Source organism: Ursus americanus, chromosome 2, assembly GCF_024610735.1.
Source record: "Ursus americanus isolate L20-20 chromosome 2, mUrsAme1.1.p, whole genome shotgun sequence".
Taxonomy (NCBI): Eukaryota; Metazoa; Chordata; class Mammalia; order Carnivora; family Ursidae; genus Ursus; species Ursus americanus.
This window is the reverse complement of record NC_142128.1, coordinates 39,383,568-39,409,246: the sequence shown is the minus strand read 5'-3', so window position 1 is coordinate 39,409,246 and position 25,679 is coordinate 39,383,568. Positions and strand designations below refer to the sequence as shown.

Genomic DNA, 25,679 nt, shown 5'->3' with positions numbered 1-25,679 from the left:
ATTTCTAGGAAGGCCACTCCAGTTTCTCCTCCCTGAAGTCCTTGACCCCAGTGCTCCCTCCATCAATGGCCAACGACCAGGAACCTTTGCTCCGTCAAAACTTCTCCTGGGCCTATCTGCACACTTCCTTGCAAACTCCAGTTTAGCAGGAGTCCCTGCCTTTGGCACCTGGTCACCATCCACATCTTATGACGGTCCTTCCCTCCCCAGCCTGGTCCTCGCTGGCCGTGCAGGAGCCCCACAGGCTGGTTCAGCCGGAATTCCCCAGATGTCTTCTCGTGTAAGTGCCCGTTCGGAAACCCCTGTGCCTTGGCTGTCAATCCCCACCTGTCTCTGCTTTGCTCAGAACGGAGTCCAGCTCTGCACTTGCTGCCGTGGTTCTGAGGAACGTGTGCTCTCTCCGCGTTAACTCTGACTCGAGCCAACTGTAACCCAGGATCTGCGACAGGTAACATAATACATGGGATCGGGAAGACATAGTACAATAGAGGTGTTATTCGCTACATTATGGGAGAAAAGCACAACAGATTCTCAATTTTTTAATGTATTTTTTATTTTAAAAAAAATTTTTCAGTAGGCTCCACGCCCCGCCTGGGGCTCAAACTCGCAGCCCTGAGATTAAGAGTCACACACTCCAGGGGCGCCTGGGTGGCGCAGTCGTTAAGCGTCTGCCTTCAGCTCAGGGCATGATCCCGGCGTTATGGGATCGAGCCCCACATCGGGCTCCTCCGCTAGGAGCCTGCTTCTTCCTCTCCCACTCCCCCTGCTTGTGTTCCCTCTCTCGCTGGCTGTCTCTATCTCTGTTAAATAAATAAATAAAATCTTTAAAAAAAAAAAAAAAGAGTCACACACTCCACCCACTGAACCAGCCAGGCACCCCGAGATGCTCCGTTTTTGAAGTTTTTGGTAACAGGTTGCACCCTTGGGCTGTTTCTGTTTGAGGGCTGTGCTCACCTCACTTCTGGGGGAGCTAGAAGCTTCCCTGTGTCGCCGGTGGCTGGCCTCCTCTAGCAGCTCTGCCCCTCCTTTGTCATTTGAGCTCTAGGCTTCTTTTCATCATCCGGAGATTTTAAACTAAATGAATGCATTTACACTTTGTTTTTCACAGTTGCTGAACACTGTTTTGTCTGCTTTTTGAAGTTGGAGGTGTTTGTGTTTATAGACTGAAGGTTTAATTATTATTCCTTTACGTGTACACACAAGCTTTACCTCTAATCCTTCTAGAACTGATCTCCATGTCACGGGAGGCTCTAGGACGGCCGAGACAGGAGCCCTCTTCACCTTTGCACATCCAAGCCTCTCCTTATCCCCAACGCCTCCTGTCCCTGCAGCCCACCAAGGGAGGGGGAGAGAGCGGCACCGGGAGTCCACCCCGCAAAGCACAGGACACCCGGGGCCCTGGCTCTGCACAGTCAGACTCTCCCCTCGACTGCCCACTGACAGGAAACCTCTTATGGGGAGGCACACAGGCTGCTCCTTTTCCCACGTAATTTAGAAGTTATTTTTAATTACAAATGTAGTACACGCCCACTGCAGACTCATGATGGATACAGACATGCCAAGACAAGAAAATGAGAAATCCGTCTTCCTTCCTCCTTCTCCCATCCCACCCAGGGGTAATCATTGTCCATAGTTGGGGTGATGACTTCTAGAATTTTCTTAGGCCTCTCTCTATAGGCCTTGGGCTGGATGAAGTGTGGAGGGAGGGGTATTTCACCAAGAGTGGCTCAGTGGGGACAGGGTGGGGGTGGAAAGACAGAATTAGGCTCCTCTAAGCCCACAGCTGCAGACCGGAGCAGGCCTGGGGCCCGGGAGGGGGGCAGGGCAGCGGGTGAGCCTACACTTGGGGTGTCCCTGTACCCCCGAAAACCATAACCACACAGGCGCCCATGAACCCCCTTCACTGGGCTACAGGAGACCCCACGGGGCCAGGAGGGCATTGGGGGGCCAGGGCAGGGAGGTATGCCGGGACAGAACACCCCTTCCTGGGCCTCAGGTTGCCCTCCTGTCGAAGGGGACAGAAAGGGCACGGTATCAGAGACGTGGAGGGGCCACACAGATGGTCTTTGGAGTTTCTTTCTCAAGCCAGGGCGGGTGCAGGCAAGTCGGGCCCGTCGCAGGGCCCCTAATCGGCTTCGTCATGAGGCCCTGGCCACACAGAGGACCGTTAGGAAGGACCGAAGAGCCGGGCAGGTGGGCGCCGTGCCCATCTGATCTGTGGTGGAGACCACGGGAACACGGGATGGCTGTGAGGACAGGGACTCTGGCGACGGCTTCCTGGAAGTGGGGGGCGGGGCGCCGCGAGGGGTGGGGAGTCCTGGGCCCGCGGGGGGAGCGGGGGTCGGTGAGGGCGCCGCGGGGGGCGGAGCTGCGGGGAGCGGGGCGGGGCTGCGGGGAGGGGGCGGGACAGGACGCGTCGGGGGCGGGGCGCCGCGGGGTCGGGGTTCCTGGGCGCGCCGTGGGGCGGGGCTGCGGAGAGCGGCGTGCGGCCCTCCCGGTTACGCACCGCGTTCCTGGGGTCTGCATTCACTTGGCGGGGGTCCCCAGGTCTCGGGGAGCCAGGCGTTAAATAGCAAATCGAAAACTTTTGAAGAGAGACTCCGAAAGAACGGAAAATAGTTGTTTTCTTTTAAAAAGGGGTCTTACAAATTCGTAGCCGCCCCTGCCGAGGGGGAGACCTAGGCCTCTCCTCTGAGGGCCGGCCCCGCCCACACCTGCCCCCCAGACGACCACCAGCACGCAGGGCTCCCTTGTGGTCTTCTGCCTGGGACAAGCGTGGGTCTTGCCCCTCTCCGCGACATTTGGAAGAACCGGCCAGAAGAGCAGGTTACCAAGCATTTATTCCTTGCAGGTGGGTGCTAGCAGCCCCCAGGGATCCCCCACCCCCAACCTGTGCTTCCATCCTGGTCCTGGCTCTTTGCTTCAAACAGGTGCAAGGCAAACTGCCAGCCCCACTTCCCCGTTCTCTCCTCTAGAGCCAGGACTTGGGCTCCCGTGGTCAGCTGGCCACATGGGGGTGGGTGGGAACAGGGGGCACAGAGCGGGGTGGGGGTGATGGATGAGTGCGAGAGTCAGGGACAGAAGGGAGAAGGTGTGCACAGGAACGTGGGAGAGAGACGTAAGAACGGCAGACAGATGGGGCGGGGTCAGCCCCTGCGGAAGTTCCTCCGCGGGCGCAGGTGGCGCTGGATCCAGGCCCGGTAGGCAGAGACCCTGGCGTACACCCCCGGGAGTCCGGGCTCAGCACAGCCCCGGCTGAAGCTCACCACGGCTGCCTGCACCCAGCGCCTGTCCCTGAGCTGACAGACCAGGGGGCCCCCGGAGTCGCCCTGAAAGAAGCAAGGATAACAAACAGGTCCCGTGGGACTCAGGTCTGTGCAGCAGGGATGGGAGCTCCCAGACTGAGGCTAACATCAGGGAGCCTGTTGGAAGGGGCCGGATGCCCGAGGCAAGGGGAGGACGCACAGGGCAAGCCCCCTTGGGGCTCCAGGTAGCAGGTGCGGTACCCTGAGTTTCCATCTTTGAGCTGTTCCTCCCGGCAGCTGCCGTATCAGCTCTAGCTGCCTCCTTTTTAACAGTTGAGGACCCTGAGGTTCAGGGAGGTCAGGCGACTTGCTGAAGGTTGCACAGCTCGTAAGAGCAGTGCTGAGATGCAGTCTTCATCATTATTATTCCCAAGCCTGCCTGCTTCTTCCAGGGCACACTGCCTCCCTTACAAGGCGCAGGGCGTCTCTGGGCCTGGACCCCTTCCCTCTAGCCCCTGCAGCACCTGCTCACAGCCCTGTGACAGCTGGATCCCACACTTTCTGCTTTTTATTGTCAGGATGGCCCCGGACGCATTCTTACAAGAAATATTTGTCAAGTTCCAGCTCCAAGCCAGATGCGGTTCCACTTTGGGTGAGCAAAGTCCCCAACTTCGTGGAGCTAGATCGTAAGATGCCACCCCTGCCCCACGTCCAGGACCCAGCCTGCTTTCCGGGGTCACTTAGGATTAGAGAGGTGACCTGGGAGAACCTTTTGCTAAGCACGGAGGAGGTGCGTCACAGATTCCCTGAGAAAGAGGGGGCTCCACTCCCTCACTCCCACTGCACGCATGGGGAAACTGAGGCCTGCAGGTGTCCAGTGACTCTCCCAGACCTGCGGTGGGTCAGGGGCAGGAACACGGGCCAGAGGGGACTGACCTCACAGAATCCCTTTCGGCCCTGCACGGAGCCAGCACAGAGCATCTCCTTGGTGATGGGCTCCGGGTGGTAGAGCCTGCGGCAGCTCTCCAGGCCAACGATGCACACGTCCACCTCCCGCAGCCTATGGGGCTCAGGCAGGGCCACTGCGGGACACAGGGGACAGCGGCTTAGGGGCCCTTGGACCGCGGCGTGGTGTGCCACCGAGCCCCCAGCCTGCTCTCCGGGAAGAGCTAAGAGCAGCGTCTCCACGGGTCCTCTCCGCAGGGCTGACGTTCCTATCATGTGGGCGGGGGAGGCAGGTGCCGGACCGAAGCAGGGCCGAGCAGCGCAGGATGAGGCCTGGGCTGGCCTCTGTGGTGGGTGAGGGGCAGAGAGAAGACTGGGGTGACTCACTGCACCCTCGCAATGCCTTCATCTCAGGGCGGCTCCCTGTGGCCCCAGCCCCCAGCCCTGTGCCCCTCACCCACCGTCCTGCCGGATGTCCCCCCAGCCCGTCACCCAGCAGAGGGTGCCTGCGGGGAAGTCGGAGCCCGGTGGAGCCAGAGGGATGGGTCTGATGGCGCTGGAGAAGGGCACGGGGCGCGCCAGCTTCAGCAGAGCCACGTCGCCACCCTGGAGGGCGTCCCCGTTGAAGGAGGGGTGCTGGATGATGCGGACGACAGACGCGGAGATGGAGTCCCGGGGACTGGTGTACAGAACAGCCTCTCCCAGCTGGATCCTCAGGTCCTGCGGGTTCGCGAAGCTGGGCAAGGAGCAGAAAGGACATGGTGGGCTCTGAGGACATGCGCTGGTGGCTTTGGCTTCGCCCAGCTAGCTCTGAGGCGGAGAGGGCATGGTGCTGACGGACCCTCTGCTCTACCCTGGCCCTCTGTGTCAGATCCAGGCGTGAGGAACACAGGGCACAGCCTCTGGGCTCTTGTCCCTGAGAGACCCTGTCCTGCAGGGAGAGACTCCCGTGTCAACTCCAGCTCCAGGTGACACGGCGGTTCAGCCTTTGACTGTGGAGAACCCTCTGTGAGGCAGGGCCTCTACTGGGGGGGACAGAGTGGACACAGCCCTGCTCTTCCTGGGCCAGACGGGCAGCTGGGGCACAGCGCCAAGATGGCCAAGGGGGCCTGGGGGAGCAGGTCGGGCTGCACTGGAGTGGTGGGCAGGGAGATAATGTTCTCGGCAGGGGCTGGGGTGAGGGCCCCATAGAGAGGGCGGGGGTGCCAGTTGGGGGAGCTGAGTTTGGGGGGCTGCGGAACTGACGGAGCCCGTCAGCAGGCCCCCTCCCCAGCATCTGAGGACAGCGGGAGGGCAGTGACCTAGAAGGGGCTGCAGGAAGGGGCTCTCCCACAGGGAGGGCCCATTCGAAAGCATGGAGGAGACACGAACTTGTTGATGAAAGTGTTTTGAGCTCCTCCGGGAGCCGCTCTCTCTCTGCCTGATGCCTGTGCCGGCCGGAGGGCTGAGTTGTCCCAGCAGGACTGCCCCTGACTCCAATGTCCCTTTTCACTGGGTCCATACCCCGCTTCGGCCTCTTGCTTATCATACCATCTTAAGCAAATTGCGGTTGTCACGCGTGTGCTCAGGGACAGTGCTCTGGGGCGGGAAGCCCCCAGTAACCTCAGTCAGTATTTCCAGGACTTGACGTCTACCGAGGACATTCCAGGAAAGGCCCCAGCACCGACAGAATCCTAAAAGGCTTATTTACCCCAAAATGACACTTGGACCAGCCGATTCTATCTTAATTATCACATCTGCTGAGGTTAAGCTGACACGATACCTCGGCTTTGGGAGAGACCGACCTTGATTGTGAATTCTCTTTATATAGAATTCGGTACCTGATTGCTTTATGACAGTTTGGTTTTGTTTTTCGTTTTCAAGTATCGTCAAAGGGCTTCTGGCTCTTGAAACATTCTCTACTTTCTCCTACACCCGTGCTGAGCAGTGGGGTTCACAACTGCTGAAACGGGGGGGAGGGCACTGAATGGACGAAATACAGCCCATCCTCACAGTGGGCTAGTGTCCAGCAATAAAGAGGAGGGAATTTCTGACACGTGTAATGCCGTTGGACGACCCACGAGACCTTCTCCTCGGTGCAACCGGCCTGACCCCAGAGAATACACATTGTCGTATTCGGCTCCCATGCGGTCCCTGCGGTCGGTCGTTAGAACCACGGAGACAGGAAGTGGAGGACCGGCGCCAAGCTGGGGAGGGCGGGCGTGAGTGCTTAGTGGGGACAGAGCTTCAGTTTGGGAAGACGGAGCAGTTCTGGGGTGGGCGGTGGGGTGGTCATTCAACAGTGTGAACTGTGCACCAAGAAAGGATTGAAATGATTAATTTTTTTTGTGCATTTAACCAGAGTTGCAAAAACTGGAAAAAAAGCTCCTGACTTATAAGTATTGTCAAATAATTAAAATTTGTTTTCTTTCCTAGTTTGAAGGGAATGGCCAGCGTCTGAGGCACACACCTGAAGGGGAGACCCAGCTGCAGGCGCCAGGCCAGCCCACAGGGCTCCGAGCCACCTGCCAGCAGCGGAAAAGGCCCGGGAGCCCTGGGGGCCGGCCTGCTGTTCCAGATCCACAGATGCCCTTCCCCACGTGACTGCCGGCCGCAGCCCTGGGGGAGGCAGCACTCACCTGGAGATGCAGTGGGCAGCAGTCAGCACCCACCAGGGGCTGATGAGACTCCCTCCGCAGATGTGCTGGCCCCGGTCTCGGAGGCTGACCTGCCAGGGCCACTGCCGGGGCGCCGCTGCCACGCCCCCAACGATGCGGGCCTCCGGGGAGAAGCTGCTCCCTGGTGGAGAGACAGGGTCACCCACGGCCTCCTCTGGGAAAACAGGGCCCAGGTCGGGGCCGGAGAGCTGGGCCCTCCTCCCACCTCCAGCTTGGACTCAGTAGCCCGCAGTCAGCTTTCTGAATCACAAACAGCCCTGCCCAGCGGAACTTTCTACAGCGGTCCAGTGCAGTCCAGTCCCCTGGGCATGGGAAGGACGTGTGCCCTGGGACCGAGGAGCTGAATTTTTCATCTTAATTGTAAGTAATGTAGACATCAGCAGCCCCCAGGGTGGCTGGTGGCCCCGGGGCTGGAGAAGGAGGCCGACCTCCAGTCTGCCTGCCTGTGGGCAGCATTTGCACGGCTGTGATTGTGAAGCTTAAATGCACAAGTCGGGGAAAGCCCTGTCTGTGGTTCTGGCACCGGGGGCGGGGGAGGGCCACCAGGAAGCCTCGGTTTTCCATTCTGTGCCTCAACTTCCTCTGGAGTCCTTTGCAGAGGAGCTGATCCAAGGGAACGGGCTCTGAGAGTTGAAGGTTACAGAAGGGCACGCATGCATGAGGGTTCTCGCACACAGACCAGCTGGGCACATGCTCTGCAGCCCCAAGGACAGTTTGGGTTGAATGTGTACCCCACCCCATGCCGTCTCCCGGGGAGCTGGGAAGAAAGGAGCCCAGGAGGGACCGTGGAGGGTGTGTGTGGCTGGAGAAGGCCCCGGGCTCGGAGGAGCCACGGACTGGGTCCCCAGGGTCAGAGGTCCGGGTTGCAGGTAGCTGGGCACTCTGGCCTTGGGACTCACCCCTTTCTCCGAGGATGGGGAGCCCGAGGAGTACTGGAAGGAGCCACATCTGCAAGCAGAGGCAGGATGGAGGGTGTTGGGCCCCAGCCAGCACTGGGGCTGCAGGACCGGCCTCCCCACAGGTCTCCCCACTGCAAAGACCAGGGGCTCCAGAGAGTGGACGAAGCAGGTGGCCGCTAGCATGTCCTATGCCAGCATCGCCCCTGTGACTCTGGCCTTGTGGGGGTCCACACCACCCCAGTCCCAGGAATGACCACAGGAAGAGATGGGGGCTGGGGCTGGAGAGGTGAAGCCTCCCCCTTTTGCTCTCGGGAGACCCCCCTCCTTACCTGGACAGACTACCGAGGGCCCAGCGGGGACTCCAGGTTCTCCGTGAGGCTCGGTGACATCTGACTCTGGCGTAATGTCACCCTGGCCTGGAGCTACACCCAGCCCCTCCCCCTTGGCCTCCCACCTCTTCCCTGTCCCTGGCAGTCCTGGAAGCATAGGGGCAGGGAAGGAAACTACTGGCTGCTGGTGTGGGGGCCACGTCAGGGTGTCAGGGTGGGGGTCAGGCAGAGGGATTGGGGGCACAGGGATCTGGGGTTCCCCAGGTGCTGGCAGCCAGCGAAGGTGACTGGTTGGTTCCTGATGTGCCTGGGAGAGCTCTTCACTCCCTCCGTGCCTGGCCAGGTGCGGATAAGAAAGGTCAGCCGCCCCTGTCACGTGGGCCCTGCTGTAGCTGAGAGCCCTGTGTGGCCCAGGCCCCAGGCGGGGATGGGATCCGCTCCCGACACAGAGCTGCCTCCTCCAGCCCTGCTTCCGGCGGTGGGGGGGGGGGGGGTGCTCCACCTGCCATGTTCTCGTGCTCGCCGTGCTCTCGTGCTCCCCATGCTCCCGTGCTCCTGTGCTCCCGTGCTCAGAGCAGCTGGGGGTAAATTCCTCCTGCTCTGGCTGGAGAACCCATCAGGCCAGAGCCCTGTCCCCTCTGCCAGGAAGTGACCACAGGACCCCCCTGAGAGTAAGTTACTGTCCCTGACACCATGGGCATCCTCTCTGGAGCCTCTCCCCTTTGTGGCCGCAGGCTGGGACCCACTGGTGGGCAACAGCCATCACATAGCTGCCCCTCCCAGCCGGGCCCCTCGGGGGTTCTGCTGTCATGCTGTTAGCTCTGTCCCCTTCTGCCCTGCATGCAGGGAAGAGGGTCTGGTCCCTCCCTCGCCCTCCCGGGCTCAGCCCCAGGCTCCGGGACAAGGCCGCGCCAGCAAGGCAAGGCCACACCGGTGGTCCGGGGTCAGGCTTCCCGGAGTGGGGTGGGATCTGAGGTGAGAAGCCCGGGCAGAGTGACCTTCAGCATCTGTCTGGTCCGGGTGCAGAACAAACATGGAGCAGGAAGGACCGGGAGGTTCCACGAGCTGCCAGCCCCGGGGAGCCGTGTCCCTGTTGACTCTGGCGAGGCTGGAGACACCGGAGCTGTTTTATCTCAGGCAGTCACTCCCCTTCCTGCCCCTGCCCCACGTGGCCTCTGGGCTTCCAGCAAACTCCGTCCTTCCAGGGAGCTGGTGGGTGGTGGAAGGTTGGGGCCTGCAGAGGCCAAGGGGCCAGCCCCGGCGGGTTAGCCATGGGGCAAGAGGTCTGTCCCTTCACAGAGCGTCCCGTACTGGGGGGCGGCCCTCCGTCCGGCTCAGGCTGTGCCCTTGGCCCCGGGCCTCGCTGGGCCCCCCGTAAATGCAGGAACATGTGCTGGGGACTTTGGGTGTTTGATCATGTTCACGTACACGTAACATCGATTCCACCCCTGTGAGCAGTGTAAGTGCACAGCTCGGTGCCACGTAACACGTTCCCAGTGCCGCCCCCCCACTGCCATCGAGCTCCGGGATGTGTTAGCCCCACTAAGCCCCGCTCAGCCGCCCCCTCCCCAGCCCCAGGGCCTTTGCACGGAGCGCTTTACTGGGGTGGCACAGGCTCGCACTTACATGGTTTAAAAACCCAACCAGAAAATTTCCCTCTTGTCGTCATGATAAAAAGCATAACTTTTTTTTTTTTCTGGTTACAAACATGTTATGTTTCAGAACAGAAGATGCAGATGTTTGGAAGGTCACGGGCAAGAAGTAAGACCCCCCCCCCCCCCAGATCCTACCAGCCGTGCTGCCCACCAAGGCCCCAGCCTCTGCACTGTAATCGGCTGTCATGAACACCGCGCACCTCCCCCGGCCGGCTGGCAGATCCACACGACCCAGGCCCAGGAGTTTCTGGCCTGGAGAAGCTGCCAGGTGCTGACCGATGTCACCCTGTTGGGGCCACGGGTTCTCGCCTCTTCTCATCACCCCAGACCCCGGGCTCCTCTCACACGGGGTTCCCGGAGCACATCTGCACGGCCCTCCCCCAGCGAGGGAGACCTCCAGCTGTTCCCATTTCCTCCTGGGCACGGACTCATACTTGACTTGTTCGTCCATCTGTGTGAAAAATCTTCCTAGTTCTGCCGGATGCCTAGAGCCGTGAGCTTTACAGATGCATAGGACAGAGGTCACTAGTTACTCAGGATGGTGGGCAAGGCCCGCGAGGGTGTGACCCCCCCAGGGCCGGCTCCCGACACCCCTCCCAAGGTGAGTGCCCGGAGCTCCTCCATCGTGGCCCTGCTACCCGCTCTGGGGCAGCCCAAGAAAGCACGCCCACGTTTTGGCCTCCTCTGGCCCCCACTCCCTGTGGCCCGAGCATCAGCTCTGTTGAGCCAGCTCCCTGATCCCTTTCTCAGCCTCCAGCCCCACGCCCAGCTGCCGATGGGCATCTCTCCCTGGCTGTGCCCAGCATCTGGAACTCATAGCCAACCAGCGAGGGCAACCTGAGAGGGTCAGGGTCTCAGCTAAGTGATAGCCAGAGAAGCAAACATCTCCCTGGACGGGGAGAAATAGCCACATCATATCCAGGTCAATTTGGCATGGCAATTGGTTAATTCAGAGAACAGACCTTCCAAGAGAAGTTGGATGGACAAACGGACAGATGGATGGATGGACGGACGGATGGATGGTTGGGTGGGTGAGTGGGTGGATTTAATCCTGGGACTCAGATCAGCCCCCTTTACGACCACCCGCAATACCATATGGTGAGCTCCGGTGCAGGACAGAGCTGTGGGCTGTGACCCCAGAGTGGAGCCAACACTGAGATGCTTGCTCGCCCTTTCCAAGCCTGGGGGGACGCATGCCCACGGAAAGCCATGTTGCCCGTGCTCAGCCCATCCCACAAATACTCTGGCCACACTCTGGTCACTCCTCAAACTCTTTAATCTGACAGAGACAGCACAGGGAGGCAGCCTCTACCCCAGGGGCCTCTCACCCTGCTCCCCAGCATCTCCCTGCTCTGTCACCAGCGGTCGGGGAAGCCCCTGGGCACTGAGATGGCCAGAAGAAAAGGTGGAGACCAGGCCAGCGTGAGGGGGCTGAGGCTGGAGCAGCAGCCCTGGGAGGAGGCAGGTGCCGCTGCTCCCTGCTGGTCAGGGGTACCTCCAGACCTGCCTGATCCAGGGCACGTAGGTCTGGACGTGCGCGTGGACCCTGGGAAGGTCACGCAGGCACAGCTGTAGCCCCAGCTGACCGCTCCCACCAAGTACCAAGCGCCCATCACCTCGCAGACCAGAGGACCTCCGGAGTCGCCCTGCAGGGGGAGAGGGAGGGCTGTGTGGCCGCCGGGGCGGGGCAGGGGGTGGAGACAGGGCGGGACTCATGTAGCAGGGGTCCAGGCCCTCAGTCCCTGCGCACAGCCTGTCGTCCCCCACGATCTTCGTGATCTTCCCTGCTGGTGGTACAGCTGGTCGCACAGGGCGCCGTCCACCACCTGTGCCCTCACCTGCTGCGGGCGGTAAGGCAGAGGCAGCAACTCGGGGGGAGAGGCGACCAGGGACTGGCGGACCACTGTGGGGGCCCCAGGACGGAGGAGACTCTGCCCACCTCTAAAGTCCCAAAACTCTGCCTAGGGAAGGACCAGAAAGAAAACAGCAGCGGGTTTTTCTGGGTTTTCCCCCCAAAATATCTTCTTTTACTGTGGAAAAAAATAAGCGTTTGCATTTCCCCATACCAGGACTGAGCCCAGTCCAGCTGTCAGCCGGTCACAGAACCCTCCAGCCTCGGGGGCCGGACCTCCCTCCCGAGTGGAGCACATGGGGTGGCGGGAGGTGAAGCCGGAGGCGCCACCAGTGTGCGAGCAGCCCCTTCTCTTTCCTTTCTGGAACCTGCAGCCACCCGCCCACCAGGAGTTCGGGGGGACGACAGGCTTGGGACAGGCCCTGCCCAGCCCCTGCCCCATACACACCGTGCATCCTGATGGCGCCCCAGCCAGTCACCCAGCACTGGTGCTCCGGGGTGACCTCACGCTGGGCCTACAAGAGCCTGACCGGCTTGACGTCAGCAGTGCTCTCCACAGAGTCCGACAGCCGGAGCAGGGCGATGTCCACGCCCAGACTGGCGTCGATGTAGCTGGCAAGGACGACAACACGGCTCACGTCCAGCAGCCTCCTGCCCCTGGAGAGATACACGTCCCCCGCATGGATGCGGTAGGCTGCGGGGTCGGCATCCTTCCTGGGGTCAAAAAGAAGCCACAGCGGTGGGTCCTCCTAGGGCAGCCCTCTGGGCACCGCGGGGATGGCCTTGGCAATTCCAGAGAGAATCCTCCCGTGAGCCCAGATTTTATACCTCCTGATTCCCCGCCACGTCCCACCCAGAGCTGGGCAGCAGGGGAAAAGGCAGTGGGCGGCGGTCAGCACCCACTGGGCGGGGATGAGGGAGCCCCCACAGATGTGCTTCCGGGAGGCCCAGTAGTAATCGTAGATTCTCAGCCTGACCTGCCACGGCCACCTCCCCTGGGGGGCACTGTGGCCCCCCACGATACTGGTCAACTCCCTCTCAGGGACGGATGCTGGGGGGACAATGTGCAGGGGACAGGGACTTGGCCATGCCGTCCCGCAGAGCCAGAGATTCTGGGCCGTTCTCGCCTAGGTCAGAGGGCTGGCTGGCCTGAGGGCAGGTCTGGGGTCCCGGGGCGGGGGACACTGTGCAGGGCTAGGACTCACCCGGGATCTCAGCGGGCACGGAGTCCCCCAGGAGGGAGAGGGTCTGGAGCAGCAGCCACAGCATCTGCAGGGAGGAGGGGGACGGCCACTGTCAGGAGACCAGGGCAAGATCCCAGGGTCTGGGAAGCCAGCCTCAGGGGTCTGACAGTCAGTCGGCTTCCTCACTGTGATGGACACACAGCCTCCCTCCCTGGCCCTCCCTGGGAGTCTTTTTATCTTTCTTTCCAAGGAAGTGGGTGCGGTCTGGTCAGACTTTCCTCCCCCCCGGGTTGGGGACATGGTGCCAAGCTCGGCTGCACCTCTAGCCCCGTCCATCCCCCGCTGGGCCCAGAGCAGCTCCCGGGGGAGACACAACGGACCAGCTGGATGGCCTGTCCAGACCCACATGTCCCAGTCGGGGCGATCGTGTAAGTCTGGAGACAGTTTTGGGTGCCAGACTGTGGGGTCCTTCCAACATGGAGACTGGGGACACGGCTAAGTGCCCTCCATTGCACAGGGCAGCCCGCAGCAGAAGGTCTTCTGGCCCTCAAGTCTAGTGCCCCGGTTGAAATGGCTGTAGTCCAGGCACGGCCATTCTGGTGACAGCAGACCTCGGCAGCTAGAGAAACCCATTCTCCACAAGGGGATGCCTGGCACTCGTCTCCCCTTGGCGGGTGCAGAAACCACAGCCCATCGCAGCAGCCCAGAGCCCGGGGCTGTTCACCCACCAGAGCAGAGTTCCCACCTGGGTGCCGGGATGCCCTTTTTATACTGTGTACCGAACGTTGGCTGCATGCAGGGAGAGAGTCCACTGTCCACGGGATCTCAGACAGCTGGGAACTGCCTCCCAAAGACAGCCAGGCCCCCCACCGCCGCCGCCTGCCTCCCTGCCCCCATCGCATCTGGGGGCCGAGGGGCCCAGGGAGGGAGGCTAGCACACCTCTCTAGAGCAAGAGTCTTACTTTCTGTGGGGCTTGTAACGTGTGTGTGAGTGTGCCTGTGCGTGTAAGCATGAGTGTGGGAGCCTGTGTCAGAGTGTGGGAGCGTGTGACAGCATGTGTGTGGGTGTGTGTGCAAGCATGAGTGTGGGAGTCTGCGCATGAGCATGTGGATGTGCCAGAAAGAGCAGCTCTCCCTGCGCAGCCCTGGCTCCGGATCCAACAGAGCCTCTCGGGGGCACAGGGTCCCCTGAGGGAGGAGGCAGGTGGGGAGGCTGGCCCCGCAGCTCCCGGAGCCCCTGTGCCCCGATGCCCACGGAGCGCCAGCCCGGCCCCCTTCCTGCTCGAGAGGAGACTCGGGAGACACACACAGACAGGGAGCCTTAGTCCTTGGCGACCCCTCTGGCCAGAGACACGGGAGAAGGTGGTGCGGCGCGGGCAGTGTGTCAGGCGGGGTGCACAACGTGCCCTGAGCCTCCACCCCAGACCTCCCGCCCGCACTGGCCTGGAGCGCAGACGCGCAGGGTGTCCTGGAAAGGTTAGGACAAGGGCCTGTGCAGAGAGCAGGACGCGGGAACACCGCCCCTTGGGAGTGGCCATGGGCCGCCGTGGCCAGATGTGGGACCTGTAGTGTCCTGGGCACCTCGACACCTGCGAAGGCGGGAGGAGCCCTGGGCCCAGGTGACTTCAAGGTCTGGGAGTCTGAGCCGGTCCTGTCATTATGGGACGGGAGTAGCCTGCATTCTTTTATCTTTACGGGGTGCCTACCTGGAGTCAGGTGTGAGGTCTGGGTCAATGGGGCATTTTTGCCAGGACCAGGCCGGGGAGGTTGGCTGGCTCGGTGTCCCACAGGGTGTACGACTGAAGGAGAAGCTCCGATGAACCCTGGAGGAAGTAGCAGGGTGGTGGCCTGAACAGTGTCATCTTCCTGACCCTGGGCACCTGTGAACCTGACCTTATTTGGAAACAGGGTCTTCGTGGTTGTGAGTTGAGGATCTTAAGATGAGGTCGTCTTGGATTTAAGGTAGACCCTACATCCAGAGACGGGCATCCTTAGAAGACAAAGGAGAGGGGGTTTGAGACAAGGAGACTCCGGAGAGGAGGCGGCCAGGCTTCGGAGACCAGGCTGGAGTCATGCGGCCGTGAGCCCCGGATGCCCTGGGCTTCCCGCCGCCCCCAGGGCCTGTAGGGGGAGCCACCCCGCCCCACCCAGATCTGCCGGGACGTGGAGGGGCGTCTGGGATTTGACCCCACGCTGACCTGCAGCCCAGGAAGCTAGCACAGGTGTGGAGAAGGAGCAAAGACAGCCGTGGCTCTAACTGTTGGGTTCAGATAAAGTGTTCATTGCAAACAGGTGTGCTCCTGGCTGGAATGGAATTTCCGGTCGAAAGGGACCCTGAAACTTGGCAGGAGGCAGGAAGCAGCGGGCAAGGTAAGGCACCCCCACGTCTCTTGCTGGGAGGGGCTGCGAGCTAAAAGGACGGCCATGCGTGTGCGTCTTCCTCGTGTGCCAGTCCCCTGGGTGCCCACGACGGGCTGGCCACCACCCCTTGAACCTTTCCCCCCCGGACCCAACACCAGAGCACGGAAGGGCCGAGAGCGCCTGCTGTGCGGCCGCAAGTGAGAGTTCAAACAAGTAGGAAGAGGCAGGTGGCGGAGGGACCGGCAGGCAGGGGCCCTTCGGAACCACGGGAGCCAGTGACCCACACAGCATCTACGTGAGAAAACCTATTTATTTGAGAGAGAGAGACCCAGGTGCACTGGTGCTGGGGGAGGGGAGAGGGACAAGCAGACTCCCTGCTGAGCAGGGAGCCCGATGCGGGACTCGATCCCAGGACCTCGGGATGATGACCTGAGCCGAAGGCAGACGCTTCACCGACTCAACCACACAAGCGCCTGCACGTGAGGAACTTTGTAACTTTTTAAGGGGATTTGTTGGTCCCAAGCCTGATGCTCAGTGACTCAGCTGCACGGAGGGGCCACCCAGTCTTGTTCTGTGTGTAGAGATGTGCGGGACAGGCAGAGCCGTGGACGTAGAAAGTGGATCTGAGGTTGTCAGGGGCCGGGAGGGGAAACGGGAGAGCCGGCTCTGCTCACGGGCTTCTGTCCGGACGGGAAGCGACGAGACCGCCCGCTGCCCCGGGAGCTGGATCTGGACAACGGGAGGCTCCTCTCCCCCTCCCCTGTCCTTGGGATGTGGGTTCCACTGGCCTTTTCACTCCCAGATGCTGCTCCAAGGACACAGCCCTGAGATAGGGAGGTGGTGCTGGGAACACCTGCATGGGGACTGAGCCCAGGGAAGGCCTCTCCCGACACCACCTCTCAGGCCCTGGCGGGCGGGTACAGGGACACAAGTTTCCACTGCTTAGGAACCCTGCCACCTACCCCCGTGGAGTGGCCTGCCTCTTCCTTCAGTCTCTGCCGGCCTTCCACGTGTGCGGCCGGTTTCAGATGACACCCGGAGGCTCCCGAGGGGCCCGTGTGCACACGGAGGAGGGCTCCCGGGTCCCTCTGCACTTGGCAGGACCTTTGCTGCAGGCCCTGGCGAGATTCCTCCTTACCGAATCTATGAAGTCCCCCTCGGCCCAAGTTTGCTGAGAGTTTTATCACAAGCGGTGGTTGAATTTATCAGCCAAAAGAATCAAACGGGTTTCCCTTATCTGTTGAGATTACTACCAGGTTGTTCATCTTGCTCTGTGAAGGTGGCCGGTTGTACCAGTAGATTTTTCTGGCGTTAGACCATCCTGGCTTGGACCCTCTTCCGTCTTATTGTGACATTTTAAAGATGGTATTGGGTCAGGTTGTTCACGTTTTCTCTTGGATCTTGAATCGACGTTCATCATTGAACGTGGTCTGAACATGTCCCTTATTCCACGTGCACGGCGCTGTTCTCGGGGCGACACGAATCTCACAGAACTCGCCGGGGATCCCTCCTCTTCCTTCCATTGCCTAGGGGGTTTGCACGACGTGGGGGTGGTCTGGCCCTGGAGGGCTGAGTGTCGTTCTTCCGGGAAACCACGCGGGACTGGTGTGTTAACTTGTACTCCGTCGTCTGGGGCGATTGTCCGCTGCCCACACGCGGCTCCTCGGTGGTCACACGTCTGTCCGGGCGTCCCTCGTCCTCCCGAGTCGTGCTGAGCTGTGCCTGCCCTCACGGTGCCCATTGCATCTGACGGCAAACTCGGGGTTCACAGCCGGTCGAGTGTGTGTTCACCCCCGTCCTGTTCCTGACGTTGGCCTCCTGCCCGATTCACCGCCCTGCAGCTCTGCCTCCCGCTTCAGGTCCAGGACCCGACTGGTGGCTTTGCAGCCCTGTCATTTCTTTATGGTCTGTTTCATGTGTTTCTTTTACTTACTTTTTAAAAAGATTTTATTTGTATATTTATTTATTTGAGAGAGAAAGAGAGAGAGAAAGCACAAGCTGAGGGAGGGGCAGAGGCAGAGGGAGAAGCAGGCTCCCCGCGGTGCAGGGAGCTCGACTCGGGGCTCGATCCCAGGACCCTGGGGTCATGACCTGAGCCGAAGGCAGCCGCTTCACTGACTGAGCCACCCGGGCGCCCCGACCTGAGAATTTTTGGAAGTGTATCTTTAGGTTTGCACGTGCAGGAGAGTTTGCGCCCACAATCTGATAGGAGATCGAGCAGGTCTAAAATAACAACGTAGCCCCGTCTTGGTTTGAACACAAGGTAACTGAAAGTGAGCTCGAGAGCAGAAAGCAGGCTGGGTAGTCACTGAGGGTGATCAGACACCCCAGGACCCTCCCTTGGAAATTCGGACAGCCACGAGTCTGGTGAAGTTGCCTCACCGCACGTGTTCAGCTGCGACCTGTTTGTGCAGATCTCTCGTGTGGCCAGACATTTCATTTCTGCTGGAGGCGTTTGGACCTTCCCAATCCCACAGCCCAGTGACGGGTGCGTGGGGAGGGCAGCCCTGGGAGGCTCCCGGTGCAGGGAGACCCGCCTGGGACTAGAACAGGGCCCAGGGCGACATCTGCAAGCACGTGGTGGGGCCTCCAGCCTCCCTCCCCCAAGCCTGCCCTGGAGCCAGGGGAAGCAGCCGGAAGTTTCTTCTGGGGAAACTGAACGACCTCAGGGGAAAACAAACCAACAAACAGAACCAGACATTGCGGGTGTCCCACAGGGCAGCGGGTTTGGCAGGATGACCATCAGGCAAGCGCTGGGGAGCACAGGCACTTGGCAGTCAAGACTGCGGACCCCGTAGAGCCCAGCCAGGGCAGGGAGGCCAGGACAGGGGGCCAGGGCAGGGCGGCCAGGACAGGGGGCCAGGGCAGGGTGGACAGGACAGGGGGCCAGGACGGAGGCCAGAGCAGGGGGCCAGGGCAGGGTGGCTAGGACAGGGGGCCAGGGCAGGGTGGCCAGGACAGGGGTCCAGGGCAGGATGGACAGGACAGGGTGGCCAGGACAGGGGGCCTGGGTCTCCAGGGGTAGGGACAGTGGACAGCGTACAGAGCAGGCAGGCGGAAGACGCGATCAGAGGACCCAAAGGCAGCTCTGCTGCAGGAAACAAGGTCACAGTGGAGGCCAGGACAGGCCCGGGGTTACAGCTGGCACCTTAGTGTCCAGGGCAGAGGGCTGGGTGAGAGGACAGCCATCGTGGAAATGGGTTCCTGGGAAAGCAGTAGACAACGCGGTGACTGTCCCCACCACCCCTCAGCCATCACGTGGAGTCGGGCTCAGCCTGGAAGTCAGCCAAAGGCCGTTGGATTCAGGAGAGGATGTGCGGTAATGCAGAGCAGGGCAGCGGGCAGGTGGGGTTGGGGTAGGACCTGTCGGCGGGCTGCGTCCCTGTGAGCAGGGTGGGAGTTCCGTTGTCCCTGTGGCCGCATTGGTCCCCAGGCTTGGTGGAGCCAGGAGACAGCCAGCGGACAGGAGTGACATAGATGAAGGCCTCAGGAAGACATCCCCAGACCCAGACCCAGGACCCCAGGCCCCGTGGGGCACACGGGGCCCTGGAGAACGCTCATGCGTGGCTGTCACCACAACACCTGCAGCCCCACCCCCCTGGGTCCACCCCCCACAACATCGTTGCCAAAGGGGTCTGTTAGATAAGGGGCAGGTGCCGTTCGCCCAGCCCGCACCGCGAGCCCAAGCATCCTGCCCTCAGTCTTCCGCTTGTCGGAGCTCGGCACAGCCCCAGGTTCGATCCTGTCCCCTGAACCCCCGCCCCTCACCCTGCGCCTCCACCCCTATCTCGGCCCCTCCCGCCCTCACCCTGCCTGCGGCACAGAGATCCTGTCTGGGTGGGCGGGAGCGACTTTCTAGGGAAGAGTATGGTCCTCCCTGCCTCATTCATGGGGAGAGTGAGAAGGGCCCTTCCCCGCACCTGACCTTCTCCAGCAAGTGAGTGTAAACCAGCCCTTCTGGGGCGCTCAGGGACCTTCTCGGCCTCCTGTCCGGCTATCGCCTCATGATGGCTGCAAGAGAAAGAAGCAGAAGGAGATGCTGGTGCCTCCAGGTGAGGCTGCCCAGTGCTCCGCGTGTCCCCAGCAGCCTCTTAGCCCAGCACCAAGTCCTGGGCTGGGCACAGGTGCCCATCGTCCATTGTGGTGCCAAACAGCCTTGTGCCCCCTGGCAAGCAGTCCGAGAGGCCGCACACTCCAGAAGCCTCCTTGCAAGTCAGGGGGAGGGCAGAGGAGACATAGCCATACGTACCTGACAAAGCCCTCGAGTGACTCAGGTGGTGTTCGGTGGAGGGACAGCCTCAAATGGGCTCCATCTAGATTCGTGGCATTTCATGTTTGGCCCCTGCTGTGCCCTCTCCCGTGGGCCTCGCAGATCCTGCCTTGAGCTGACACTGTGTGCACACCTGCTGGGAGTCTGTACCCACTCACGCCCCCCTGCATCGGCCCGTGGGGATCACGCCTTATCGTGTCCATCAAGGACACGCTAACTGTCCTTGAGAGCCAGTCAGGCATCTCCTCCTTGGAGCATTTCCCCTGACAGCTCTGGAGGGCTTGCTCAGGTTGTCAGCATGGCCACCGACTCTGCCTCTGGGCTGCCACTTTTATGCCAGCCCTGTACGCATTCTCTGTTGAACAGGTGGTCTCCTGCTAGACTGGAGGACTGAGGAAGGCAGAGGTCATGTTTTATTCATATCTGTGTCTTCCAGAGGCACCCCGGGGTCTGCCAAATAGCATTTCAGGATGGATGGATGGATGGATGGATGGATGGATGGATGGATGGATGGATGGACGGACGGATGGACGGACGGACAGACGGATGTGTGGATGGGTGGACGTGTGTTTTGGTGGACGTGTGGATGGATGGATCGGTGGATGGATGGATCAGTGGGTGGATGTGTGGATGGATGGTTGCAATCTTGAGATGAGGCTGGCCTAGTGCAGGGTGGGCTGTGAGCAGGGGCCCCAGGTGTGGAATAGTCACTGAGAATATCCCCCCTACCTCTTGCCACCCCTTCCATCCTTCTATCCCCACCACCACCCCTAGTCAGTGCTTGGCCTGGAGCAAAAATTTCTCCAACCCAACTCTCAGAGCAGATGGACCCCCATCAGGAAGCCCCGGGTCACTGGACCACTCTCAGCCTAACCCACACCCAAGAAACCACAGGGCACTTTCTGTCTTGCTTTGCTAACCATTCAATGAAACAAAACTGAGATGCGGTCCCAGACCCCTCCATTCCTAACCACACCCTCCTTCAAAGCAGCTTCTCTTTCTCTCCTTCCCAGTGTAAGGGGGCGGGAGCAGCGTCCATCAGGTGGATGGACTGAGGACCCTGTGGGGTGGAGGGGCAGGGAAGAGCCGGGTGTTAGAAGGAGGAGAGAGCAGGGAGACTGGGGCAGGGAGGGAGCTGTGCTCGCGGGAGCTGGGCGGGTTCTTCTCCCACCTCCGTCTCTGAATTATATTGGCTACGGTCAACTTTCTGAACTGTGAACAGAACTGCCCAATGGAACTTTCCAGGACAATGGACTGTGTCTCTGTATCTACTACCCAGTGCATGTCGCTTGTGAGACTCAGGACAGGAGTTCACACTTCATTCACTCTTAGTTACGTTGTGTATGCACTGCCCCACACGGCTGGTGCCTCCCGGGGCCCCACGTAGGCAGACAATGGTCCAGGATGTCGGGGCGGGGGGGGGGGGGCAGGAGTGAACCGCCACTTTCCTAGAGAAGGACACATCCTGGCGCTGGGCATAGAACCACCTTTCACCTTTCCTTGGTGTCTGGCCCCAGGGGAAACTGGGTTTGATGGTGCAGATAGGGGACCTGAGGTAATGAAGCCGCTCACTGTCCAAATCAGGGGAAGGACTACTGGGAGAGGACATTTGTCTCGTCCTTGGGGTTTGGGGGAAAGGCTGGGGAGGGAGGCTGAGCTGTGGGAGGAGCCTAGAATGTGGCCTGCTGAAAACAGTCCCACCCGCAGCAGGGCCTCCCCGGCTCAGCCAGCCGGCCCTGCCAGCAGATGCAGCCCCTGAAGATTTCAGAGCCTTGGAACCCCCACCAGGAAGCACCCCCCCCCCACGGTCAAGTACACGCAGAAATCCTGGAGGCTGCTTTGCACACAGTTTAATAGGACGGCGGGGAGCGGGTAGGAGGCGAGGTCCCTGGCACTTCTTAGCCAACCGCCCACTGTCAGGGAGTCACCAGCCTCTGAGCCCCTTCTCTGCCTCCCGGGCCCCAGAGTCAGGGAAGGACAGGGCACTGAGGAGACAGTGCTGCTGAACGGGGAAGCAGTGGGGGTGCATTGTTCCTTGGCCCACACAGGCCCATCAAGGCTCCAAGGGGACGTGCTGGTGGATCCAGGACGCGTAGGTGGTCACTCAGGTGTAGACCCCAGGGTAGTCGATGTGCCCAGAGGCCGCACCCCAGCTCAGCACTACAACTTGGACCCACATGTCCAGCCAGTAACAGACCAGGGGACCCCCGGCATTACCCTGTAAAGGGCGGTCACGGGTCAGTTGGCCACAGGGCGCTGTGGTGGCCCCACTGCCACTCTGGGAAGCCCTGAACCGCAGGCAGAGGGCGGGGCATGCTTCTCACCTGGCGGGAGCCCTGCCCCTTCCTCCCTGCACACAGCATGTCGTCCTTGATGATGCTGCCTTTGCCTCCTGCGGAGGGGGGCGGGTAGTGGTGGAAGATCTTCTCGCAGACCTGGTTGCCCACGATGGGGACCTCTGCCTCCTGCAGGTGGCGGGCCGGCAATGGTGGCACTGCGGGAGGGGAGGGGGAGTGTGGGCTGCTCCAGGGGCTCGTGGCCCTGCAGCCGGCCCCAGGTCATGCCAGCCCTGGCGGCACCTCTCAGACTCCCACGTCATACCGTAGCTTGGATGGAGAAAGGAAGGGAATCTTGGCCCATTCAGTGTCGTGTCTCTGAAAGCTAGTCCGTGGCAGTAAAGGCCAGGCTTGAATAAATAGGAGAAAAGCCATGTAGAAAAAACAGCCACAGCAGAGCGCCTCTCGTGTCGGGCTGACCGTCGTGTGGTCGGTTTTCCGAAGGTGTTGCTACTTGAGAAGAGCCACGAAGCAGAGCGGCAGGAGAGCGGGGTCGCGCCAGGAGAGGCCCCTCAAAGCCAGAGCCCTGGAAGAGCTGGGACTGGCTTCGGGCGACCTTTGGCGTCTGGAGCGTGCGGCTCCCTGGCATCTGATAACCAGCATGCGGGGCCACGCGGGAGGAGGAGCCGCATGCTTCCGTGCATCCCGCAGGCTCTGATCTGGGGTGGGGGGTGCCCCACGGCCAGCGGTACCAGCTCTGGAGCCGGGAGCCGAGGGGGGGAAGGAGCCTCTCCCGGACCACGTGTGATCCTGAGCCCGGGCCTCAGTCTCCCCACCTTAACCCCTGGTGGGCACACAGCCTGGGTAAATAAGGTCAGGGAAGCAAGGGAATCTGTTCTCCCCCAGCAATTTTTGCTGGGAAAACACAGGAATAAAGCCGCTCTCCTGAGACCAAGTCCCGGGTGACTGTCTTCCCCAGCGGCAAACAGAAATGACCGCTTGCTCCTGGGATGTTGTCCCAGTTTAAAAAAGAGTGTTTTCAGATGCGTTGCAGAGCCCGGCTGGGGGCGGGTGGCCCGTAGTCCCGCAGTGCATCTGTGACCCAGGCACGTCCCCTCACCCTCCCGCTCCTGAAGCCATCGGCCATGTGGTCCCCACGCGCTCCGCCCACGTCCTCTTCCTTGTACACCCTCTGGGTCCCCCGATCGTACCGTGGACCTCAAAGGTGCCCCAGCCAGTCCCCCAGCACTTCTTTACGGGGATGAGCACCAGTGACTCGGGAGCAAGGGTGACAGGGCTCACGAGCCTGGAGAGTGTCACGGGGACCTCCAGTCTGAGCAGGGCGATGTCCGCGCCCCCCATGGCCGACAGGCTCGCGTTGAACTTGGGGTGGTGGATGATCTCGGCCACCCTGTGCAGCTGGTCGTGGTCATAGAGCCTCCGCTACCCGACCTGGACCCCGTATTTCTGCGGCTCTAGCACGTTCCTGGGAGAGAGAGGCCAGGTGCTGCTCGAGGAGGCTGAGGGGGCAGGCACCTGGTCCCCCCACCCCGGCAGCAGGAATGTCTCTAGGGGCTCGGAGCCTGAAGGCTCCCCTGACACCTTCGGAGCTGCACGAACCCCGGGTCTCCTGCACCCAGCCCGGGACACTGTCTCCCCACATTGCGTTGCCCCCCGGCTTGTTCCGCAGCCACCCGCCCCGCCAAGGGGGCAGCCACGTGAATCACTCACGGTCCAGCACAGTGGGCAGCGGTCAGCACCCACTGGGGGTGAATGAGGGAGCCCCCACATTCATGCTGCCACTGGGCACACCGTTTGTGGAAGACCCTCAGGCTGACCTGCCGTGGCCACTTCCCGGCAGGGACGTCATGCTCCCCCACGAGACCCCCCTGGCTCAGTCCCCAGGCCAGGGTCTGGGGAAGCACAGTGAGGAGCCCTCAGGGACCCAGATACCGCTGCCTGGAGCCCAGCACAGCCTCCCACACTTAGTCTCTCCCCCGGTCCGTCCTGATGTGGAGGTCGCCACCCTGTCCCACCCCAGGTCAGGGCAGGCTCAAGACCACCAGTGGGTTTCAGGACAGCAAGGTCATTACTCAGGGCTAGAACTCACCTGGGGTCCTGGGCACTGAGCCCCCCGGGCAAGGGAGGGTCAGGAACAGAGCCACAGCATGTGCGTGGGGAGAGGGAAGGGCTGGAGTCAGGACACCAGGGCCAGGACGTCTGGGAACGGAGACGGCAGGAGTCTGAGCGGGGTCCTTACCACTCCAGGTCCTCTGCCTTCTGCTCCTGGGGCCTCTGAGCCCCTTTATCCTCCCTGCCCAGGAAGTGGGTGGGGCGAGAGCTGGGGGTCTCTGGGGCAGGGCTTCCCCTGCACAAGCGGTCAGTGCATTGGCATTTGCAGAGAACATGTTGTGGCTAGCCCAGGGTTGGGTGCTGGGAACACAGTGGACAGGTGCCCGTCCTGGGGTGAACCATGCATCTCTGTGGTACTGAGTGCAGTGAAGACAGGAGGTGCCCATGGTCAGGAAAGGCCTGTCCCGGGAGCCTCGTCAGAGTGCAGACCTCAGGATAAGAGCTGAGCCGGGTTCCCCAGCCCCAGGCCCTGGGTCCACACCTCTCCTCTGGACCCACCTGGGGAGGAGGGCAGCCCCCGTGGGATCACCAACTCCCCCAGGCAGCCTCACAAGAGTTCTGGGAACCTGGCCTGAGCCAGCAAGGGCCAGGGTGTAGGGACCTCTGTGGGGACCCAGCATGGTCTGCACGGAGTCCCCCTCCCTCCTCCTGGGACTGGACACCCCCTTGGCCAGCATGGGGAGAAGGCTTTCCAGTCTGAGTGCTGGGTTCGCTGAGGTTTTTGAGGTGAGGGTGCTGTGTCTGGGGAAGGGTCCAGTTGTCACGGACCCCAGGTGGGTCCCTGCTCCGTCCTGAAGCTTGCAAGGTGAGGGATGAGAGGGCAGGAGGGTGCTCCCGGGCACCAGGAGCTGTCTCACCACACTGTCGCTGAGGCACCCACATGGCTGCCGCTGACCCCCACCGACCCCCACAGCCGACCCCCCCACCTCGTCTGCCCTCAGCAGCCCTGCTCCCAGCACGCTGCTCCCGGCCCCTGCCGCGGCTCAGCCAGCCCACACCGAGGACATGGGACCCCTGGACCCACCTGGATCCCTAAGAAGGGGTTTCCCAACATCCTGCAGAGAGGGCCCCCACCTGGATGGTCCTGCTTTCAGACCCCCATGTCCCCAGTGCAGGGACACGCAGGAGACCCCAGCCTGTTTGCCGATGCAGGGGTCTCCAGGCTCTCGTGTCCTGATCTGTGGGCTGCAAATGAATCAGGAGCATGAAAGCCGTGGGCTCTGGTAGCGTTCTTTCAGTTTAATGTTTATCTGGTTTTTGTGAAGGTGGCAGGGGTCGGAGGGGAGGGGCCGAGCCGAGATTCCTGGTTTCTGAGCGGTCAGGAGCAGGGTGGGGAGTGGCCTGGTCGCCCTGATACGGAACTTGAGTGCGGTAGGTCTGATCGTTCTAGACTGTGATGGAGAGCTGTGTGGCGTGAAGGACTGGCTGCCACGTCACCATAACAGCCAGAAAATGCAGAGGTGCCAAAGGGGACCCTGTTTTCCTGGTGAAGTTGTCCTTGTTCACAGGAAGGACCTTAGGGGGCCAAGGCTTGCAGGACACGTTTTCGGAATGAACCAGGAACATTTTGGCTTGTCGGACGGGACTTTTAACGTCCAGAAAAGGAGCTGGGGAAAGGGAGGGAATGGTCTGTGGAACCGGCCTGCCACACTGTGCAGGAGCGGGGGTGAGGGGGGTTCTGCACCACAGTGGGGAGGGCCCCATGGGTCTCCCCTGGATCCAGAGCCTTGTCTCAGCTGTGACTTAAGTGGGGCCTGAGGGAGATGGGGAGGAGGGAGGAGAGGAGGGAGGGGAACCTAGGGCTGAGAATAGCACCTATCCCAGCCAACTTCTTTCGTTCTTTCGGGGAGAGAAGCACAGAAACCTGCCCCCG

At 61.4% G+C, this 25,679-nt stretch overlaps 3 protein-coding genes and 1 long non-coding RNA gene across 4 annotated transcripts; 1 reads left to right on the top strand and 3 right to left on the bottom strand.

Moving 5' to 3' along the window:
• Positions 1-2,464: 2,464 nt before the first annotated feature.
• LOC123783750 (uncharacterized) lies at positions 2,465-16,504 on the top strand. The gene is made up of 5 exons (XM_045784730.2): positions 2,465-2,851; positions 3,824-3,897; positions 6,606-7,207; positions 9,798-10,331; positions 11,957-16,504. The coding sequence occupies exons 4-5, from the start codon at positions 10,269-10,271 to the stop codon at positions 13,196-13,198; spliced, it is 1,305 nt and encodes a 434-aa protein (XP_045640686.2). The 5' UTR covers positions 2,465-2,851; positions 3,824-3,897; positions 6,606-7,207; positions 9,798-10,268; the 3' UTR covers positions 13,199-16,504.
• LOC148110552 (uncharacterized) lies at positions 3,224-4,691 on the bottom strand. Its single transcript, XR_015721189.1, has 3 exons — positions 4,652-4,691; positions 4,182-4,327; positions 3,224-3,329 (listed from the first exon to the last, which is right to left on the bottom strand). It is a non-coding gene; the product is annotated as an uncharacterized LOC148110552 (long non-coding RNA).
• LOC123783803 (tryptase gamma-like) lies at positions 4,775-8,281 on the bottom strand. The gene is made up of 5 exons (XM_087865812.1): positions 8,076-8,281; positions 7,747-7,795; positions 6,809-6,968; positions 4,849-4,926; positions 4,775-4,796 (listed from the first exon to the last, which is right to left on the bottom strand). Exons 2-5 carry the CDS (start codon positions 7,793-7,795, stop codon positions 4,775-4,777), a joined length of 309 nt encoding a protein of 102 aa, XP_087721938.1. The 5' UTR covers positions 8,076-8,281.
• A 4,997-nt stretch (positions 16,505-21,501) lies between the features above and the next one.
• On the bottom strand, positions 21,502-24,860 carry LOC123783355 (mastin-like). The gene is made up of 5 exons (XM_087865808.1): positions 24,831-24,860; positions 23,405-23,586; positions 22,885-23,084; positions 21,722-21,891; positions 21,502-21,615 (listed from the first exon to the last, which is right to left on the bottom strand). The coding sequence occupies exons 1-5, from the start codon at positions 24,858-24,860 to the stop codon at positions 21,502-21,504; spliced, it is 696 nt and encodes a 231-aa protein (XP_087721934.1).
• Between the last annotated feature and the right edge of the window lie 819 nt (positions 24,861-25,679).